At 46.0% G+C, this 21,498-nt stretch overlaps 1 protein-coding gene across 2 annotated transcripts in view; it reads left to right on the top strand.

The window, feature by feature from the left end:
• Window positions 1–21,498, top strand: part of LOC146810887 (uncharacterized) — an 898,367-nt gene that overhangs the window by 764,645 nt on the left and 112,224 nt on the right. For both annotated transcript variants that reach the window (XM_085617928.1, XM_085617929.1), the window contains exon 27: window positions 18,750–18,851. In XM_085617928.1, the coding sequence (XP_085474054.1) occupies window positions 18,750–18,851 (102 nt within the window). The remainder of the gene's footprint in view (window positions 1–18,749; window positions 18,852–21,498) is intronic.

Here is a 21,498-nt window from a genome sequence, read left to right on the forward strand (position 1 = left end):
GGCTTGGGGAGCCGGTGGGCTGCTTGGACCAGATGATGTATTGGGACGTAGAGGTGGAGTCATGCTGCTGTGAGACACAGTGTGGGTGGGAGGTTGTGGAGGGGTGCCTTTCCACTTCTTGGGGAGCCGATGTGGCCACTGGCTGGGGGGTGGAAAAAGGGACTGGAGCTGTACTCCAAGATTGTGCCAGTTGAATGGCTGCCGTCACTGCAGAGGACAAAGACTGGACAGTCCGGTGTAGCCCACCCACATCTGAATGTATGCCCTCCATGAAAGCAACCACCTGTGCCAACCTTTTGGTGTGGTCTAGGAAGGCATTGAGGAGAGCTGTCCGGCCCACACACAGCTGCCACAAAAGGTCCACAGACTCAGCACTGATGGCAGCAGGGGGGACAGGGGCAGGTACAGCGGTGCCTGGGGTGAAGGACACTCTTCCCTTCTTACTGGTGCGAACACGGGCAGCAACAGTGGAAGTAGTTGGGAGGATGGGCACTGTACGCTGTGTATTGGAAGAGGAGGCAGAGACCCCGTTCCCGGTGCCCGCCAACATGGATGTGTCACCGCTGGCATCAGATGACGTTGAGGTTTGCGTCTTTGGCTATGATTCCTCAAGCAGACTCCTGTACCCCGCCGAGGCGCTGGTCACATCTGTGTCACTGTGCTTGTGTGCAGCTGTTGTGCTTGATGCCTCACCACTGGTGTCCATCCCCTGTCCTTCCGTGCCCACGGGAGATGCTGCATGAGAGATAGAGATGTAGGGTCAGTTCATTGACTTGAACAGAACAATCATATGCAATCAAAGCATCACTGTAGATGATGAAATCTCCATGTTGCACACTACCCTGTGCAATAACATTGTGCGCCCTCAATTTTTAACTCGATTTTTTCATGTCAACAAGCAAACCAGGCATAAGTGAGCCATGTGATGACCACACAGCACAATATCGCCATGTGATGACCACACAGCACAATATCCTGCCGGTGGCTCTGTTCAACCAGACACACAAATAGCTCTGAGCACACCTAGGGCCCTGATGGGGGCAAAGATGTACCCCATGACATGTTGCCACTGTCATATCTGGATGGAGCAGAAGGGGACAACACGGATACAGACTACAACATAACAGCCCATAATGGCCATGAGCTTATGCCATCAACCATGTTGTACTTTTGGGCACAACTACTGTTGCACATTGGCGTCAGATGTCTAAGCTTCACAATTCTGAGGTCAGGCAATGCACGCATTGATAAAAACAAACTCAGATAATGCACACTGCCATTCTCTTCCATGGGATTTCCCAGACTTCCCCAATGCAGATGATACCTGAAGCCCACGACTCAGAATGCAATGTCAATGCCCATTACTCAAATTACATTAGGAAGTACAGGTAGGGCAAATGCATGACAGCTGCACCCAACAGAGAGGCCACTTACAAGCCACTGCATCACACTACCAACATCACATAGCCCAGCGCTGACCCAGGCTGTGAACACATGCAGCCACTCACAGCCAATGCCACCCTTCCAAGGCTACTCACCCCTAGCTTGCTGTTGATGCTCCTTCAAACGTGCATCCAGCTCAGGCCGGGTCACGGCCAAGATGCGGGCAATTAGTGGTGTCATGCTCCGCCACACCAACCTGCCAGTCCCAGGGTCATCTCCGCCACGTTCTTGCTCAGCCGGCAGATGTCATCCCACCTCTTGTAACAGTGTGTGCACCTTCGGTTTGAGATACCCAGAGCCAGCACCTTGCATGCAATGGCCCTCCACACGGCCTTACGCTGGTGTACTTTGAGCTGCAGACATGGGAGAAAAGAGGGGGGGGAATCAGTGACAGTGTCATGTACCAACATCTCTCAGTACAGGAGCATGATACTAACTCATCCCAAATCCACAATTATGTCTAACAGAGACAAGAATGCATCTCACATGGAACATCAGCATGGGAGAATCACACGTAAATGCATGCAGGTGTGAGGGTGGACACAGTACCTGCCCATCTCATACACATGCAGGATGCCAGCACAGAAAGCCATGTGTAGTCTGCCCACATCTACTGTCCATTTTTAGTTTGAGCAAGACATTCATTACATATCACTATATGCTAGGAGGTAGACTCACTGTATCCAACACTGCGCAGCCCTCAATGTCCTTGCCCTGTGAATGGCTCACTGTGTCGTGGATGTCACATTGAGGGACATGATCTCACAAAACCACACCCATCTCGCAAGGCCTGTCGTGTGCAATCTACAGGGCTGAGATGGCTTATTGATGGAGAGTCCTAAAAAAAATACACACATGTAACACTCTGTACATTCAGTGATGTATCCTTGTCAGATTGGGCGGTGAGTGTGCAGGCCAGGTGGGCTCACACTGAGAAGGACATCAGGGATGCACACAGTCATTCACACAAGCAATTACTGTCCTGACTCCTGCATTACCTACTTACTGCGTCACTGTATGGCTGACAAGACAATACATGTCCCTCAAATCTTGATGTGTAGGCAGGGAAACGTGTGAAAAAGCTACACACCCCTTTCCCCTGGAGAAATTATGCTAGGCAGTGCACGACAAAACCCCACACTCTCAGGCACATACTGCAGCAGCTCAACTTCATGTGTGCCCCCCCCCCTGCACTCTCACTCACACTGTTGAAGACTTACCACAACATTTAGGCACCATATAGCCTTGGATACTGTGTAAGCACCTCGTCCACCAGGACCTCCTGCTCCTCGGTGGTGAAGGGACTGGCCCGGATCTTCTCAGTACTCACCATCACTGTGGCCAGGAGACAGCAGCAGCAGCAGTTGGTGTTGAGGGGTGGCAGGCAGTAGTCCCTGAAGACAGCAGCAGCAGCAGTTGGTGTTGAGGGGTGGCAGGCAGCAGTCCCTGGAGACAGCAGCAGTTGGTGTTGAGGGGTGGCATGCAGCAGGCTCTGTGAGCTGTGGAAACGTGAGGCTCTTCCCCACACATATATAGCCCCCTGGACTTGTTTCAGTAGTTCTAAGCTGCTGCAATTGGTATTCCAGGTCAGCCTTTTTCAAATGCATCCAATGACTGGCTCTGCGGTGCCGGAGCATGCCTACCGCGAGTTTCAAAATTGCATTAGGCTACCGCAATTGCGTTTCCCATTGGCTGTAAGGGCATGGTCCATGGTGGTGACACACCGCATGGGCCAGGCGGTCGCTACCACGGTGGTGCATCTTTCAATTGCATCCAATGACTGGCCCCGCGGTGGCGGAGCACGCCTACTGCAAATTTTCAAAATTGCATTAGTCTACCGCGATTGCGGTACCCATTGGCTATGAGGGCATGGGCCATGGCTGTGACACACCACTGGGGCCAGGCGGAAGGTACCGTGATTTGGGTGCCATATATTGCTATGACTGACCGTGATTTGGGTGGCGGAGCATGCCAACCGCCATTTGGCAATACTCATATGCCTATCACTACCGCAATTGTGTTTTGGGCATTGGTGGTGACACACAGCTGGGGCCAGGCGGTAGCTACTGCGATTTGGGTGCCATACATTGATATGAGTGACCGTAATTTTGGTTACGGAGCACTTTGACAGCACCTATGTACACATCATGCTGTGTCAATGGCCAATGGGCAGTTATCACCAGTGCACAGTGGGCACATGATTAATGGCACATCATTGTGCACACAATGCTAATGTAACATTTACCCCACTGCTGACTACACATGCCATGTTTGTGTATGTGATTTAGGTATGAGTAGTGTTGCAGTTTCACACATATGCTGTATGAAATACTCTTAGGCCTGCTCATGCTAAATGTGGCCATATACCTTTGTGCATTCTCATAGTCAGATGTTGTTTCGGAGGTACTTGCTGTGTGAAAGACAACAAGTGTACGAGTAGTGTAGCTGAAGATGTCCCTACATGTAGGCTGGTCTGTAACTCAAATGTGATGACAGTCATTTTTGCTGTTGTGTCCGTCAAAACGTAAGATGTTGTACACATCTCATGGTGTATTGCATTGACATGTGTCCACTTTCATCTCAACTAGGAGGAGACCAAATCTGCATCGTCCCTGCACAGTGCTGGCAGACATGGAGTATGAGGAGGTCATCCGGAAATTCTGTCTGGATACAGCCACCCTATAAAACATATGTGCTATATTGGAGTCCCACCTGCAACCTCGCAGAAAATATCCAACTGCTTTCACCCCAACGTCTAAGGTGATGGCGGTCCTGCATTTTTTTGCCACTGGATCATTCCAGCACACAGTGTCCAGCGCAGGTGGGATGTTGCAACCTATGTTCAGCATGGTGCTGCGTTATGTCCTGTCTGCTATGATGATCTACAAGGACAGATATATCCATTTCCCCAGAGGGTGTGAATTGTCAGATGTGAAGGGAGATTTTTATGCCCTTGGACACATCCCCCATGTTGTTGGCGCCATTGATTTCACCCATGTTGGGCTTGTTCCACCACAGGCATGTGAGCACATCTTCAGGAGTCGTAAACATTTCCACTCCATAAATGTGCAAGTGGTGTGCCTGATGGATATGATCATCTCAAACGTGTGTGCCAAATTTTCAGGCTCAGCCCATGACTTATACATAATGCGTACCACAGCTGATGGCTAATCTGCTTCCTGAGCGTGCATGGATTGTGGGTGAGTATGCATAGTCAAATAGCGTGCTGTGTGTGTGACATGCTGTCCTCTGCCACAGTAACATTACAAGGTTTCTCTGTGTTTCTCACACCTAGGTGACTCTGCATATCCCAACCGTCCCTGGTTGCTGATCCCACTGCGGAATCCCAGGACACCAGCTGAAGTCCGCTACAATGATGCCCATTGTAGGACACGTTGTGTGGTGGAGCGTACTTTTGGTCTCCTGAAGTCACGATGTCGCTGCCTGGACAAGACCGGAGGTGCACTGATGTACTCGCCCAGGAAGATGTGTCAGATTGTAGTGGCATGCCGCATGCTCCACAACCTGGCCATTCGCAAGGAGATTCCCCCTGATCCTGGATGCTGATGAGCAGCCAAGGCAGGGAGGTGTGAACCTGCGTCAACAGCTCATCAACCGCTACTTCACTTGAAGGTGAGTGACGATGTACAACTGACCCATTGTCTGATGATGTTGCTGTTGTTGTCAAGGTGTATGTGAGCTTTGTGACTGCAGCCGGCTGTTGACTCAGTGGTGGCTAACAATGTTTCTGGGACAGGGTAGTTTGGAACATCTACAGGATGTGTATGTTGGCACTGCTGCTCATTGTGATGTGTGCATGATGGATTAGCTTGATGGTAAGTGTTGTGTGATGTCTGTGATGCCACACCCAGACTAGTGAATATTGTTCTGTTGTATTTTCCTAGGTCCCTTCAGACTCTCCTTGCCTGCATACATTCCATACTCCTGGCACATTGTAATCATGGTGAAGACTGCACATCCTGGAATAAACAAGGAGCAGAAACAACAACATGTGTGTAAGGAGTATTTATTTACAATGGTGACATGTGAGGGGGTAAACATTTACATTGAGGTGATTAGTGAAGCAGTGAGTTGACAGTTATGGTAAATGAGAAAATCGAGTAGTCACCACATTGATGTGGTGATCCAGTCCAACAGACATATACCATTTACAAGGCAGTGTGGGGAAGGACAGTCAAAAAATTCAATACAGTAGTGAAGAGAGTTGCCGTCATGGCTGGCTCCGTGACTGACATTTGGCAGGTACTTTGCCATGGAATACTCCCAGGGATATCTTGGGACAGCCCCTTCGTTGCTTGGAAGTGAGGGCCTCTGCTGTAGGGACAGTAGGGTCTGTGGACTCACCCCTGTCTGTGGCCGCAGGGTAGGATGTTGAACTGTCATCCTGCGGCCCACCAGAGGGAGGTGGAGGTGATGGTTGTGGCGCAGGTCTGTCCCTCAGTACCGCCACTATCCATGGACCTCATCAGCAGGAGGAGCTTGCGGGAATCTTCTTCTGACCGGCCCGTTCATCCCTGTGCCCATTCATATGCCCCAAGGACTCTGTTTAGGTTGTCCAGGGCTTCGGTCCCAGGGTCTGGTTGTCTGTGACTAACACTGCCCCTCCCACCTGCCCTGCTGCCACGGACCTGTTGCCTCACCACTGTGGGCCCCCGCATCCTCTCCCTGCCCTCCTCAGTTGGTGATGAGGGGTGGTCATCCTCTGGGACAGGGAGGGTGTTGCAGGCAGCACTGGTGGTGGTGGTGGGCGTAGAGGACGCACAGGCTGTAACAGCAGGGTTCTGCAGAGAGGTTGGTGTTGCTTCAGATGTGGAGGAAACACAATGGGGTTCTGGGACCTGTTGCGACCTGGCACACCAGAAGGGCTGGCTCCCAGCTCCTGGTCCTCTGAATTCCCGGGAGTCAACATCCGAGAGTCCATGTTCTGGGGAGACTGGCTCGGCAGGTTGCTGGTGTTGTCCTCTGCAGTCAATTCTTGGTCACCTGTGGGTCAGATGGGAAATGGTCATTGTAGTGCACCCCGCAAGTTTTGTGTTAGCTGTGTATTGTTCACTGTTTGCACACCACACAGTTGACTAATCATCACATGTTTGTATGCGCACTACTGCGCCTCCTGACATGATGTTGAGGTACATGCATTACTTGTCCATGGTGTGAGGTGTCAAAACATACTATGTGCCACATGCATATTTTGTGATTACAGGGACATGTTGCCATCTAGGGACTATGCAGCAAAGAATTTCTGTGAAGCCCCTTTGTTGATTACTCTGCCCTGGCAGACGTTACATCTGAGCATGAACTGGCCATTGTCATCTCATGCATACCTTTATCATGTTATGTGCATATCTGAATTTGTACCACCAACCATGCTTTCTTTGTTTTCATATGGTCCTTGCTGCTCTGGGGCCCCATGGCACTTTCACATGGCATTCAGTGCTGTGCATGTTGGGCACCGACTTTCTTCTACATGTGAATTGGTGTGTCACACTTTGGTTGCTGTGACATTTTCATTTGCTTAGCTGTCTTCACACTGTGAGTGGCAATAGGATCTGTGAGTATTTTTGTGCGATGAGAGGGCTGGTGTTGTCATATGGCACCATGCTTTTTGAGAGGAATGGCTGGGTGCATGTACTGGCTACTTACCTGTTATGTTTTCACATTTGGCTTGGATTTGTGACACATCTGTGTGTGTGTGTGTGTGTGGCAGAGGCTTCCATCCTGCTCAGGGGTGGGACAAAAAGCATAATATGTCTGTCTTCCTGTTAGTTTGAATCGGACAGTGCAATGACTAACACGTGCATCTGGGTGGGAGGAAGTTCTCCATCTTGATGAGCTGGGGATCAAGGGGGCATGGTGGGAGTAGTACTGCAGTCTTCCCACCCCTAAACAGCCCTCCCTGGGAAGATGGCTACCTACCTACCTGTAAGTTTGTTTGTAGTGATACAATGGCTTCCAACTGCTTCTGGGGGGAGGGCTCCATCCTGCTCAGGTGTGGGACAGGGTGCCTGGTGGGAGTTGTTGTGCAGGCCTCCCACCCCCAAATAGCCCTCCCAGGAAGATGGCTACCTATCTGTTGGGTGAATGGGATACCTGTAAGTTTGATGTGAGCAAACCCCCTTCCCTGTTAAGATGGCTACCTACCTGTTATTTTGATGTGAGCAATGAAATCTCTGCCACATGCCTCGGGGGGAGTGCTCCATTCTACTGAGCTTTGGAACAAGGGTGCCTGGTGGGAGTCGTTGTGCAGGCCTCCCACCCCCAAACAGCCCTCCCAGGGAAGATGGCTACCTACCTGTTAGGAGAGGTTGAACCTTGCAATGGCTGCCAACCGCTTCTGGGTGGGTGTGGAGTGCTCCATGCCTGCTCAGGTGTGGAACAGGATGTCTGGTGGGAGTTGTTGTGCAGGCCTCCCACCCTCAAATAACCCTCCCTGGGAAGATGGCTACCTACCTGTTAGGTGAGGGTGAACCTTACAATGGCTGCCAACTCCTTCTGGGTTGGTGTGGAGTGCTACATCCTGCTCAGGGGTGGGACAGGGGGCATGGTGGGAGTTGTAGTGCTGTTTGCCTGGACACATACTACCCTGTAAATGTTGGCTATCGTTGGGGTGATTCAGATGGAGTGAATGTTACATCTGTGGGACATGCGTCGGATATTGTGGTGCATATAGATATACTTGGGCCTCTGAGATATAGCTTTGTAGTTGTGCTGGACAGTAGGGGTGGGCGGAATTTGCAAAACTCCGCAAAACGGTAAAAAATCTCCACGAGCACGCAGCAATTCCACGAACACGTGGAATTGCTTGCTTGCGATGCTTTTTTCCTGTTCGCGAACGCTGTTTGCGTGCTTGGGGCGAAATATCTTGCGAACACGCATTTTGAGAACGCGAACAAGCAACACATTCCCGGAAGCCACGGAATGCAGAATTTTGGGCAATTCCGCGTTCTCCGCAGAACGCGAAATTACCCAAATTCCGCAAATTTCGTGAGTGGAACGGAATTTACCACCCAGGCCTACTGGAAAGTACATAGCTGTGTAATGGTCTACATTTGTTTGTACTTAACGGCCTGCAATGCCCCCAGCTATTCCTCTGAGACTCTCTGGATGCAATATGGCAAGCACCTTCTCCACCCACGCAGTGAATGTTTTGGGTGCAATGGAAAGGCCACCGCCAGTCCTCTGAGCCAGCTCACGGTTCTTGTTCCTCTTTTCTTTCACAGCCCTCTTCAAGTCATGCCACCGCTTCATGATTTCCTTTTTTGTTTGCGGGGTGCATTGACCTTATCGACTATCCTTGCCCACATTTGTGCTCTTGTGGCTACTGGTGTCTGTTGGACCAGGATACAAAACACTTGTGGTTCTACTCTGATTATCTCATCTACCATGACTGTCAACTCACTGTCTGTGAATTTGGACATTTTCTTTGTTGCCATGGTGTGTGATGTGCAAAGGAGTTAGAGGTGCTTGGGGGTAAGTGGTGGGGTGGTGGTGATGTGTATGGTGTGTGATGTGCAGAGGGGTTAGAGGTGCAGGTGTGGAAGTGGTGGTGGTGCTGTGTGTGGTGTGATGCTGGTCCCTTCAGTTGTGGAGTATTGCACAGGATTCTGGTCAGGGAAGGGGCTGGTTTTATACTTAGCTATGTGGGCGTGTTCAAATGGGGTATTGCTGTCAGGTGTGTTGTTTGGGTTGTCCTGGGATTTGTATTTTTGTAGTTGCCATGTGGTTGTGTCATTGGGGTGTGTTATGTGTTTTTGGGGCATGGCTAGTTTACTGTGTGCACTTTGTGGCCTTGTGGTGAGTTTTTTCTGTCGACCGCCATATTTGTCACAGAGCGTCCGCAGCGGTGGCTATGCTACAGCTCTTACGCCAGGTTCTCCCATTCTTCACTGAATGCGGCGGTCGCAAACAGCGGAACGTACTGCGGTCACATCGGGGATATCCTAATTTGCAGTGTGGTGTCTCCGCTGTCATGGCGGTGGTTTGGGGATTTTCCGCCACAAATCTTACAGCCGCGGACAGATTTTAGCCTTCTCCATCTGCTACGGGCGCTTTTTCATTGCCTCGTTCCGCCGCGTTCTGATTTTTTGGGAGGTTGATCCTAATTGTACAGCCGTTTTTTCCACGGGACTGGCAGGTGGTTGATTTCCGCTACCATGGTGGTCGGGGTGGTTTTCCGACCGCCATCCTAATGGGCCCCTCAGTGTTATCAAAAGGAGAGCAATTAATTGTGAGCTTTCTCCCTGAGCACTCTGAAGATGTCTTGTCCCAGATGCTGCGGTCAACGCGTTTCCAGCCCCGCAACCACAAGGGGGTTTTCATCAGCACCTGGACATGGTGGTGTATGTTCAAAAGGAACGAAAAAACGGGATGTGTATTACTGACACCTAACAAACAAATTATAAATGCTCCACTGCTTAGCCTAAATTTACTCCAAAAGTACCTCCTTTAGGCTGTAGTCCTACTTCGTAGGTTAGATTTGAAATAAGGGTAGTAGTTGTATCCTGCCAAAAGAAATTGTAAATGTTGTTTCCTTGAGCTCATTGTAACATGTAAAGCTTAAATATTTTACAAGGGGAGACTACGGAACTTGCCTGGATCGTGTGACGATGCTGATTTAATTGTAACCAAATTGTTTGTTTTTCTGTTTCGAAATCTGAAAAGTATTAAAATGCCTGTTGTTGAAATGATGTGCTTACAAAACAGTCTGAACGAAGGACTGCCACCTTTGTGTAAAAAAATGGTGCCTTTCTTAAGTTACAGTGAAATAATCTTAGACTTGGGTGCGATATGCAAGAGACATGGGATTTATCAGTCACTTGAACATGTTTCTACTGACGCGCAAACAGGAATTGTTTGAAAAGAATAAATGCCAGAGCAGCGCGGGTGAAATTGATGCGTCGTTCCTGTAAGCTAATGAACACAGACCTGTTCTGAAATCGGGTACGAATCTTTTAGTGCACACCAGGGGGGGATAGAGCATTATCTAAGCGCAGCTAAATCTACCGCAAGGTTCTTTTGACCCAATCCGCTGACCCATTTCAAAGTTGGGTATGATGAGTTACGCAAGCAATTATTAATGAGGCAATGTTCTAGTTATTGCTACGCATTGCGGAAAGCTGATGAGAACAGACCCGTTTTTAAATCGGGTACCAATCTTTTGGTTTAAACCATCATAACACAATAGTGTTAGTTTGTTCAACAAGGAAGAATAAAGCAAAAACGCGGCTGAATCCCCCGCAAAGTTCTTTTGAACAAATGTGCAGTCTTGTTTAAAAAATGGGTATAATTAGTTACGCAAACAATTGTTAATGGGGCAAAGGTCTGGTTGTTACTGTGCGCTACTGTCAGCTGCTTGAAAAGGGGAACCTTCTCACTTGCCTGGTTTCTGAAGCTAATGCCGATTCAAACAAATGAAGCTGTGGTCAGTTCCTGTTTGAGAAACCAAATGGTATATGCTTTTCAGCGTTGAAAGTAAGCACTGGCATGGACTCTTTGAATGGGAGAGCATAAATGTGGCCAGGTGCATTCTGGGCAATTGAGTCCCTGCATGTGTAATGGCTTGTGCGCAGCTTGAGGCTTGTGTGTATATCTATATTCTAGTGAACTCGGACATCTCATTTAACCCTTTTAAGACTGTGTCAAATTTCATAATAAGGTAAGCCTATTTTCGTAATAGCAAATTTTCCAGGTCTGGGGTAACCTGGAAAATTTGCTATTACGAAAAGAAGCTTACCTTAATATGAAATAATCAGTGCGTAATTGGAAATGCCTGCGCCATATGTAGGGATTGAACTTCCTGCCTGCCCACCAGCACGCTAAGAGCTCTCTCTCGATCACAGCAAAATGTAGTTTGGTACCCCGCAAAACCCTAGTGGCATAGCCCAATGTGTGCTGTGTCCCATTGACACACTGGGTGAAAATGGCACCCAGCCCGAGCCCACTGGCGCTAACGGTTATGGTGCACATTGCGTTGGGATCAAAAGGTCTGAGAACCTTGGGACAAACCAATTGAGCCATGATCCAATCAAACACTTCCTGACAACGGTCATCCCAAACAAAAGAAACATTCTTCTTGAGCATGTTAGTGAGTGACTGAACTCTCACTGCATAGTCTGGCACAAACCGAGTGTAGAACTCACAGAGTCCGACAAATGATTTGAGACCAACCTTGTCCTTGGGAGCCGGAGAGTCACCAATGGCTTTGACAAGACCAGGTCTGAGCATCAGGTCGAAGCACCATTTTGAACAAGCCCTGGTGAAACCATCCAAAGATGGACAAGCCTTTGATCGCCACATACACCTTGCCATGTATTCTTCTACCTCTGAACTCTGGGATATCTTCAAAATAACCAGCCAATTCGATTCTCCTCCCTTCGTATGAAACAGGGGACCTATCTGGTGACTTCAAAGAACGAGTGCCCCAAACCTCACCAAATAATTCCTGGGTTATCATTGTTATTCTTGCTCCTGAGTCGACTAATAAACACACACTCTTCCCTCTAAAGTCAATATCCACATAAGGGTCCACACACTCGGAGATGTCCCGTTCGGTGACGTGCATATCGCCAACGACAACAGCCATATCCATCAGGTCATCCTGTATGCTACTGTAATTTTCGCCATATCCCTCTGCCACAAAGACTTTCGCCACAGGAGAAGAGACTTGCTTTACATCAGTAATGGAAGAACCTCCACACTTTCCACTTAGGCAAACTTTTGGGAAATGTCCTAATTTCCCACACACTCTGCAAACAACATTTTTTGCGGGACAAGGTCGCCCGGACTTGAAATGTGAAAGATTACCACAATGAGAACAAACATTTGTTTGTTTGAGAAATTTGTTATCCTCACTTGGAGCTACACTGTTCTTAATATCCCTTGTATAAGCCACAGTCACAGTTTCATTTTTTGCGACCTTTTCATCCAATTCCTTGACAGAAGATAGCAATTTTTGCTGAATGTTCTTGTCAGAACATTTACAAATGTACTGGTTTCTTATAAATTGCTCTGTAGAAGCTTCAAATTGACAGTCTGCACTCAACTTCGGCAACACAGAGATGAAGGTATCGACGTCCTCCCAATGTCTTTGTTCACGTTTGAAAAACTTGTGCCTGATAACTACTAGGCTGGGTTGAACCTCAAAGCGTAATTCAAATTTATTGACAGCCTCTACAAATTCAAAACCCAAAGAATGAAGAAGACACTTTTTCCTTTCAGCCCTGTAGCATGATGCACCAATGGCGCCAAGATAGGTTACAAAAGCATTGTACCAATTTTTCCATGAGATTGGCGGATTATAAAGTAGTTCAAGAAAAGGTGGAGGCGGAGATAGAGATTGCATTCTTGTTGAAGCAAAAAAACTAGATACTGTAAATAAGACTGACAACTTCCAATGTTAAAAATAAACAGTATGCAAAGAACTTATTACTTTAACAGAAGATAATTCAAAGTGCACAGCCAACAACCATATATCGTGTGCCAAGAACAGGGCAATGCAAATTTAATTCAAGATGTATACACCCGTAGGAAAATTACAAAAAAAAAAATTGAAAAAAAAAATACCTAGTCGACACGCTTGGTGTGCGTATCACTGCAGATCGAAACACGTGTTCTCAGTAAATAAGAAGAATGCATCAGATGTGCATGGCACTGAGATGATAGAACATATGTGTTTTTTCGTTCACAACTGGAACAACACGATCCTTTGACACGCCAGGTGTGCGTGTCTCCGATGCGAACGACAGACTGAGGTGTGAAAACCTTAATGACACGCCAGGTGTACGTGCCACCGATGTGAATAGCTGACTGACACGCCTGGTGTACGTGCCACCGACGTAGAGAAGAATGTGCTGAAAAATGGTTGTGTTGACACGCCGAGTATGCGAGCGTATAGATATATGGGCTGTGTTTTTTTTTTTGACAGGCACTTTGGGTGTGCGTGTCACCGACAAAAAGAAAAATGCCTGGATTTTTTTAACTAGAAGCAAAAAGTGTGTGTCACTGTATTTGCCATGCGCCTGACTGAAAGCAAGATAGATACGGTGATTCCAGACTCCTACTTGCGGTGCAACTTTGTTAATGAAGAACAATAAAGTTTCTTGAAAGTGTATCTTTGTGCCACCTTCAAAATGGCTGTTACCTCTTGCGTGGTCAAATGTGATTCTTCAATACGTCTGCCACCTCTAAAATGGCTGCCACGTTATACGTCATGCATTTTACTAGATTAAAAAACGACCACACGTAGTCAAAGCCTTCTCGTATGCGAAAGGTCACTTCCAAAATGGCGCTTACGCTTGCGTTCTCAAAACAACTAGCACACAGACTGCACTGACCAAGCTGTGTGCAATGCCTCACAAGCGTGTCACTCATTCAATCCCTTGCTATGCCGGAGCTGCTTTTAGAAAATTGGAATTAACAGTACCTCGCAGTCCTGCTCAGCCAAAAGACTTTCCTCACCAGACTTCCTTCACGTGTCATCTTTGGTTGAGGTTAGATCAACGTTGAAAGCTGTGGGGTCAGCAGACACCTGAAGATCGTCGCCATCAGTTTTGTAGTAAGTTGAACGTGTGGCAAAGAGGGTTGGTAGAAGTAAAGCTTTATTTAAACACAGGTGCTGTGCATAAGCCGGCAGAGGCAATAGTCAGGCAGCAACTGAACTCATATTTCGTAAAAGAATTCTATATTCTCAAGTAGAATGCTCTCGGTCACAACATCCTGGCGTGAGCATTCTAACAGACTAAGCATAAGGAGCAGACCACTACACAGGTATTTTAATACTTTTCAGATTTCGAAACAGAAAAACAAACTATTTGCCTACAATTAAATTAGTATCGTTTCATGATCCAGGCAAGTTTCCTAGTCTCCCCGTGTAAAATATTTAACCTCTTCAGTGCCCATGATGAGATAGTCTCGTCATGGAGCACGGTTGCGCTGTGCCCATGACGAGACTATCTCGTCATGAACCCCACCCACTAGTGCAACGCCCGGCACAGGAGGGGGAAAGGGCGTGGCACTGAAGGGGTTAAGCTTTACGTGTTACAATGAGCTCAAACAAACAACATTTACAATTTCTTTTGGCAGGATACAACTACTACCCTTATTTCAAAGCCAACCTACTAAGGAGGACTACAGCCTAAATGAGGTACATTAGGACTAAATTTAGGCTAAGCAGTGGAAAAATTATAATTTGTTTGTTAGGTGTCAGTATTACACACCCCGTTTTTTCGTTCCTTTTGAACAGACACCACCATGTCAAGGTGCTGATGAAAACCCCATAGTGGTTGCGGGGTTGGAAACGTGTTGACCGCAGCATCTGGGACAAGACACATTCAGAGTGCTCAAGGAGAAAGCTCATAATTAATTGCTCTCCTTTTGATAACACTAAGAATCATAGGTCCCAGAGCTGTACACACAGGCAGGAGACATTACACATTCAATGTTTGTATATTTTGTCCATTCTCCACCCAAGTGTGATTGTTACTTTTCAGTCAAGGACTGGTGTTCTATGTTGTGCATTCAAATTTGTATAATTCATGTATTTTTGTACCACTAGTTGATGTTTTATGTACACTTGTGAAATATTTTTGTCAGCAAATTGTCTGAATTTTTCGTTGTCCTTTATAATGACATGATAAAAAGGTACTCAGCATTTTTCTAAAAAAGTTAAAAGAAAATTGGAATAAATCACACGAGCTTGTGGATTTATGACATCAGCTCATCATTTGTGTAACTCCTTAGAGAATTCAAGCAACTAGATACTTTCTTGTACTTTAAGAAAGTTGGCATTTTCCTGCCTTAGCCATTTAGTGCTTGCGGACAGTCTCTGGGTCACATGACTGGATGTAGCTGACAGTTGGGCTTTGTGTATTCCTCCTAGACAGCCACACACAATAGAGAGCTTAGGTGTGCCTGGATGGCCCAACACCAGCAGGATGGGACGGCTGAGCTAGGCACAGCACTACTTACATTTGAATAGGCTGTGTCCTGCCTCCACACAAAGGGTTCCCTACCCCCTACAGTTAGTCTGGAGCCAGGACAGGGAAGGCAGGATGCCTTTGGACTTCAAGGGGGAAACCTCCAGAAGCTCATAACACTTCAAAAGAAGGCCCAGGTATAAATATTGGACTCCAGACACCCTCTCTTCAGTGTTCTGGACCTGTGGATACTCTGCCAGGAAGAAGGACTGCTATGCTGCTGAAAACACTTCCACACTGCTGGGCCGCTGCTCTGAAGGACTGCTGCCCTGCTGTTCTGACCTGCTGCCCTCTTGCCTAGATGAAAAGGAGTAGACCTGCATCGGTTGAGCCCAGGACCCTAAAGTGACTCAAAGAGCTAGTTGGCTTGCCACCTGACTGGAGGCTCAGGGACAGAAGGCTCCAGCAATCTTGAACCCAGCACCTGCACTCTGCCACCTGCAGTCAGCCTGCACCACATTGTGGTCTGCCTGAGCTTGTGAGTATGTCCCTGTTCGGTACGGCCACTTATTCACAGTTTGAGCTTTGTGCTTATTGGTGCAATTGTCTCTTAAATCTTTAAAATTCCATATCTCCAGTTCTACTGATTCGATTGTTGTTGCTTTGTTCTATTTTTCTAAAGTGATGTGAGAATTTTATTGTGTTGTGTTTCATTTTATTACTGCTTGAAGTGCTGCATAAATACTTTACACATTGCCTCTAAGTTAATCCTGATTGCTCTGTGCCAAGCGACCTGAGGATATAGGACAAGTTAATTTAGGGTCTGCTTGTGCATCACCCTGACAAGGATTGTGGTTGCTGCTTGCGTAGGGTTTCACCCCCCTCAACCATTTACCCATTTTTGCACACATATCCAATTTAAATCCTGTATATTGTATGCAATTATAAGATTAGACTGTACAAATGGGCTAGCGGTAGATGTCAAGTGTATAAAATGTGACAGGTACCTAGATTCACACCCAGTGGAACTGCACAGGGATACAGACATTCTGGAAAAATATCAGAGACACATTGACATCAGTGCTGGTAATAGAGGTGCCAATAAAGACTACAGTAAGTCCTACTATGTTTTACTGAAGAGGTAGACATACCTAAAAGAAAGCTGGCTCTCTGCTCTTTTAACAAACAGGGATATAGCAAGACTCTAAGGAAGCACAAAATACCTTACCCGAGAAAGATGTTACTTAGGTATGGACCTGTGTATGGGAGCGGAGAAAGCTGTGTACAAAAATAAAAGGTGCCCTTTTAAGTTTGAGAAAATATGGAGCACATTTTGAACTTCAGTGAGCGGAAAAGAGATGCGCCCTGAAATTAACTAGCGGGGATATGAGTGGCAAGCGAGGTTGAGAAGGGGGGAGGCTACAAGAAACGTGCTCTGTGGATAGTAGAAGGGCTTCTTTTTCTCCCCTCTTCCCAGAAATAACACAGGAAAATTACTGTGCTATAATATGTTACATGCAACCATGGATTCCAACTCATTAATGGGTATAACTGTATCTGTGCAAAATGAATGAGCATTATATTGTTTATGAAGATAATGTATGTGTGCATATAAAATGAATACATCATTAAATAAAACAAAATAATGCCCTTTATCAGTATACTACAGCAATGACACCTTCCATTCATTGACTAGCAAACTTATCAAATGCCACAGAGGCTGTTCTGTTATCATATTTCTTTTATGTAAAATGGCCCACTCATTGACTAGCAAACTTATCAAATGCCACAGAGGCTGGTCTGCTATCATATTTCTTTTATGTAAGATGGCCTCTGATGAGACATAAATTTGTTGCTAGCACCTAGTGGTTCAGTGTTGAGAAGATATTGAATACTAAATATTAGCCTACCCTTGATGGACATTACAAGATATTTAAAACACATGCACAAATATGACACAGCAATGCTGTAGAACAACTGTTACTCCCAAGTAACTTGTCCTTACCAATGCTATATCCCGCTGTGGAACACTCTCATCCCTTCATAGCCTGCCAACAGTTATTTATAAATCAATTTTTTTGTATTCCTGTTGCCTAGACTTTGCGCCAGATTATGATTTCGGCTGTCTTACTTACGGCGAGCAACGGTCTCTCGCCCGTCGTATTACGATGTCACTTCTAGGCCAGCTGCGGTGTTTTTGACGGCGCTGTGTATTTTGTCATATGTGTCGATACATGTGTGTATATTTTACCTGCACAAGTGTTAAATGTACACATATGCATGACATGTTAAAAAATACCTACTACGAGTACTTTCCCATTGCTGGAGTCTGGCCCATATGTGCCCAGTCCAGTCAATGGGTTAATACAACAAAACGGACTTACCTGGATTACGGTGCCAACAGGGTCTTTTTCTTCGGGGTCAAGATGCTGCTGTGAAGGTGTGGACCTGAATGAATGATTCAACTGTGAGACTGAAGGAAAGAAAAGGAAATGTGTGGATGCGCACCCCAATTCATTTGTTTTCGCTGACTCAAAGCAGGCAGTCTTCCCAACATGCTCAGCTCATCGGGAAGCCAACTCGTAATTCAGACAGCGGTGAACTTCTCTGTACCTCCTTCTGAGAACTGCTTTCCCCCTGCTGACGTTGAGGCAGCTGGCAAATGGTTGGCGGTAGCGGCGGTGCTCCGGTTGTCTTTTGTTCAGCAAACCGCCAACATTGTAATACGGCAACTGTGCGGCGGGCGTTTCCGACACAATTTCATCTGCGGTTCGCTTACCTACAAACTCGTAATCAGGCCCTCTGTGCTTATGAACCTGAGTTTATGCACAATGCGTTGTTTTTTGCCCTGTTAACTAAGACAACTATTGTTTTCACAAATTCTCGTATATTGGATTTGATATAATCACTGAGCAATAATTCCAGACAATATACACTGGTTAAAATAATATCTGTTATTAAACTGATAGACATATTTCGTTAATCGGTCCATGATTAAGCAGGCTTTTAATTTTTTTCAGTTTTTTCATGGTCTGATTTCTTATGATCGTTTGACGCAGTAAGGAAAAATGTTCTAAGGCATAACAGCATCTTCTTTACAAATGTCTAACGGTAAACTAGCATTTAATAATCCCTGCCATTCTCAGTATTTATTAAACATTTCAGCCATCTGTCAAAGGTAAACAGGTGCCTTATCTGTGAGCTAATCTATTTGTCATACAAAATACCACAGAAAGGAGCCTTGCACATCTTTCAAACAAAAGGTTTATTATTGATAGAGACTAGAAATAGGAGCTGTTTTGTGCACCCATAGCTTGCATCTATTGTCCAATTGTGTGGATTGAAAATACCAAATTCTCTTACTATCACCAGGAAGGGGAATTAAAATACGACAGCCATGTTAATGAACATCTCCTGAACAAAATATCATCTTTCCCAAAAACACAACAGGAAGAGCCATCAAGGTTCAGTAAGGTACATATTGTTTATATGTATGTCTGTGTTGTACAATTATTTATGTTTCGTGTTTCATCTGTAATCTGTTAAATCTAGTTATAGACAGTGTTCAACAATGACAACGTTTAATTTTGTTTTGTTTAGGAGAATTTCTTATTGATTTTGCAGGGACTAGTCAATATTTTTGAAAGTTGTTATCAGAAATGTTAACCCCTGGTTTAAAATCTCAAACATTTCAGAAATGTAGGTTCTGTGGCTTTTTGAAAAATATGATACTCCTGTTTCAGTAAACTATGGGGCCGATTCCGATCTCATTCGGAAAGCAAACCGAACAACTCATGTCCAGAATGCTTCACATACGACTCGTATCAGGGGAGTCCGTCCGACAAGTACGATGTCTTTGAATGCATCCGGTACGATTCGGTCGGACGTATACAAAGGCTCCCATTGACAAAAGGAGTGGTTGGGGGTCATCAAGCACCCAATGGTGGGCACCCCTGTGCATGGTCTAAAGGGGCTGACCCATGGGTACGCCCAGGGGCACGATTCAGAGGGCCCCATGTGAAGGGGGGCCTGCTACGGGTCCCCGAAGACTGATTCCGGCAGCCTTTCCAATCCAGGCAAAACAAATCATACAGGCTGTTTGAATCGTTCATCGTACTTGCTCGCTTGGAAAACCTACTCCATGGAGCTGTACGATTCGGCTCCGGAGGGCTCTATCTCTCCGTATGCCTTCAGGAACCGATTCAGTCAGCGCTAGGGCTTTCCAGGCATTGTACTTGCTCATTCGGAACTGGAAAACGAATCGGTCAGGAACAAGGGCTCCGGATCAGTTCAGGCAATTACAAATCTGAATCAGAGCCCTGCCAAAGGAGATCGGAATCGGCCTCTATGTCATGACTGATTTGGGTCTTGGAAATCAATTAAAGTAGTAGTTATGTGCCTAATTGAAAAAGTCCACTTTCTTTGTTGCCCAATTTTTTGCTCTGTGTTGGCGTATAGAGTCTCTGTAGCCTGCTGATAAAGTATTAGTTACACATGCCCTGTGTTAAATGGACTATTTTTAGTGAAAGTTTCCATCCCTGACTATTGGGTAAATCAGCTGTTTATAAGGAAAATCCTACAAAGTTCAGGTTTAGGATGTTGGCAGGAAAGAAACATGTTATCCAATGACATCTAAAATGTAATATATGCTTTTAGAAGTGCATGTTTTCTACAGCAAGGCTGCTGAAACAACTTTTAATGTGGAATGTATTAAATTTCTCAGGAAAGTATTAGCAATGCCAAATGCACAGCACATAAAAAATCCACCACGAGAAAATAATCAGAATGGTCGGATTCCAATCACCTAGAATGTTAATCTGTTTTTGCAAGAATAAAGTATAATCTGACTGAAACTCGACCGCCGTGTTTAAACAGAGACTGCCCATGATCTGTCGTTCCTACCTGATTCCCCTGGTGGTTGACAGAGTCAACAGTCGAGAGGTCACAGGGAACCAACCCAACAGACCCGGAAAGGGAGGGTAATGTGTTCCATGGTTTGCAGGGCCTACCTGCTTGTGAATAGCTCTTGCAGTAAACCTTGGTGTAGAGCTGGGTGACCAGCCACTGACTCTATGAATTGAAACCAGCATTAAAGCTAGCAGAATTACCAGTGTAATTTAATAAATATTGTTTTATCCTTGATGGGAGTAATTTGACTGACCATGAGATGATTTTAGGATTAGAGGCAAAATGATGAGTAGAAGACAACAAACATTCCCCCATTGGGGGCTTCTGCAATACAAAGTAATTTGCAATAAACTTTGAGCAACATTAATCGGAGAAACAGAGACTGGAGAAACCAAGTCACATTTCTGCAAATCCTGCGAGGAAAAGCCTAGAAATGTTAACATGATTCACTTAGGGGCCATCACCAATTGCAGACAGAACCTACCCATTAAATTGTTACAATTGACCCACTCACTGAAGAAGAGCACAAATAAACTGGAAGAATTTTACTGCTGCTGCTCTGAAGATTTTTCTGACTGCCTGACAAAGGCCTGGGAGAAATATTCCTCCTGGTATGTCTTGGATCTCAGGGACTTGGAGGTGCTCTAAAGTTAATGGTGATCACTTCTTGCTGATCTTATTGACATTGATGCCTGTGTCCTGGCTGTGAAGTCTTCATCCCTTGTGGAACTTCTGTTCAGTTGCTGGTGAGTCAAGAAGGCCCTGAAACGGGCAAAGCTAGAGCACATCTGGAATAAAAACCATTTGGCTTCTACAATTGAACATTTTCGCTTCTTGTTCCTCTAAAACTTGTCTGCTTTCCAAAATGTCCTTCTAGCAAACTGAGTTGGCTCTTCTGCTAGTAAACCCCAGATGTAGCTATAACTAGACATTTTGTTCTGAGCTAAAACTGGAACTATAAAGAGCATTCCTGCAATTTTGGGACATGAATTAGTGTCTGAAAACCTTTTGAATGTTTGGAGCCTTTTGGAGCCAAAAGACTGAAGTCATAGAACTTGTTATAAGTATGGAATGTCGGTGGGTGCTAGAGAGCTCGACACAAGGTGGCTGCAGATTAGTGCAGCTCTGCGGACCAGGGAACATCCTCTGTACAGAATCCCAACCGGAGTGACCATCCAACATGATAAAAACACTCCCCATATTGGGGAAGTGG

Source organism: Triturus cristatus, chromosome 7 (genome assembly GCF_964204655.1).
Source record: "Triturus cristatus chromosome 7, aTriCri1.1, whole genome shotgun sequence".
Lineage (NCBI taxonomy): Eukaryota > Metazoa > Chordata > Amphibia > Caudata > Salamandridae > Triturus > Triturus cristatus.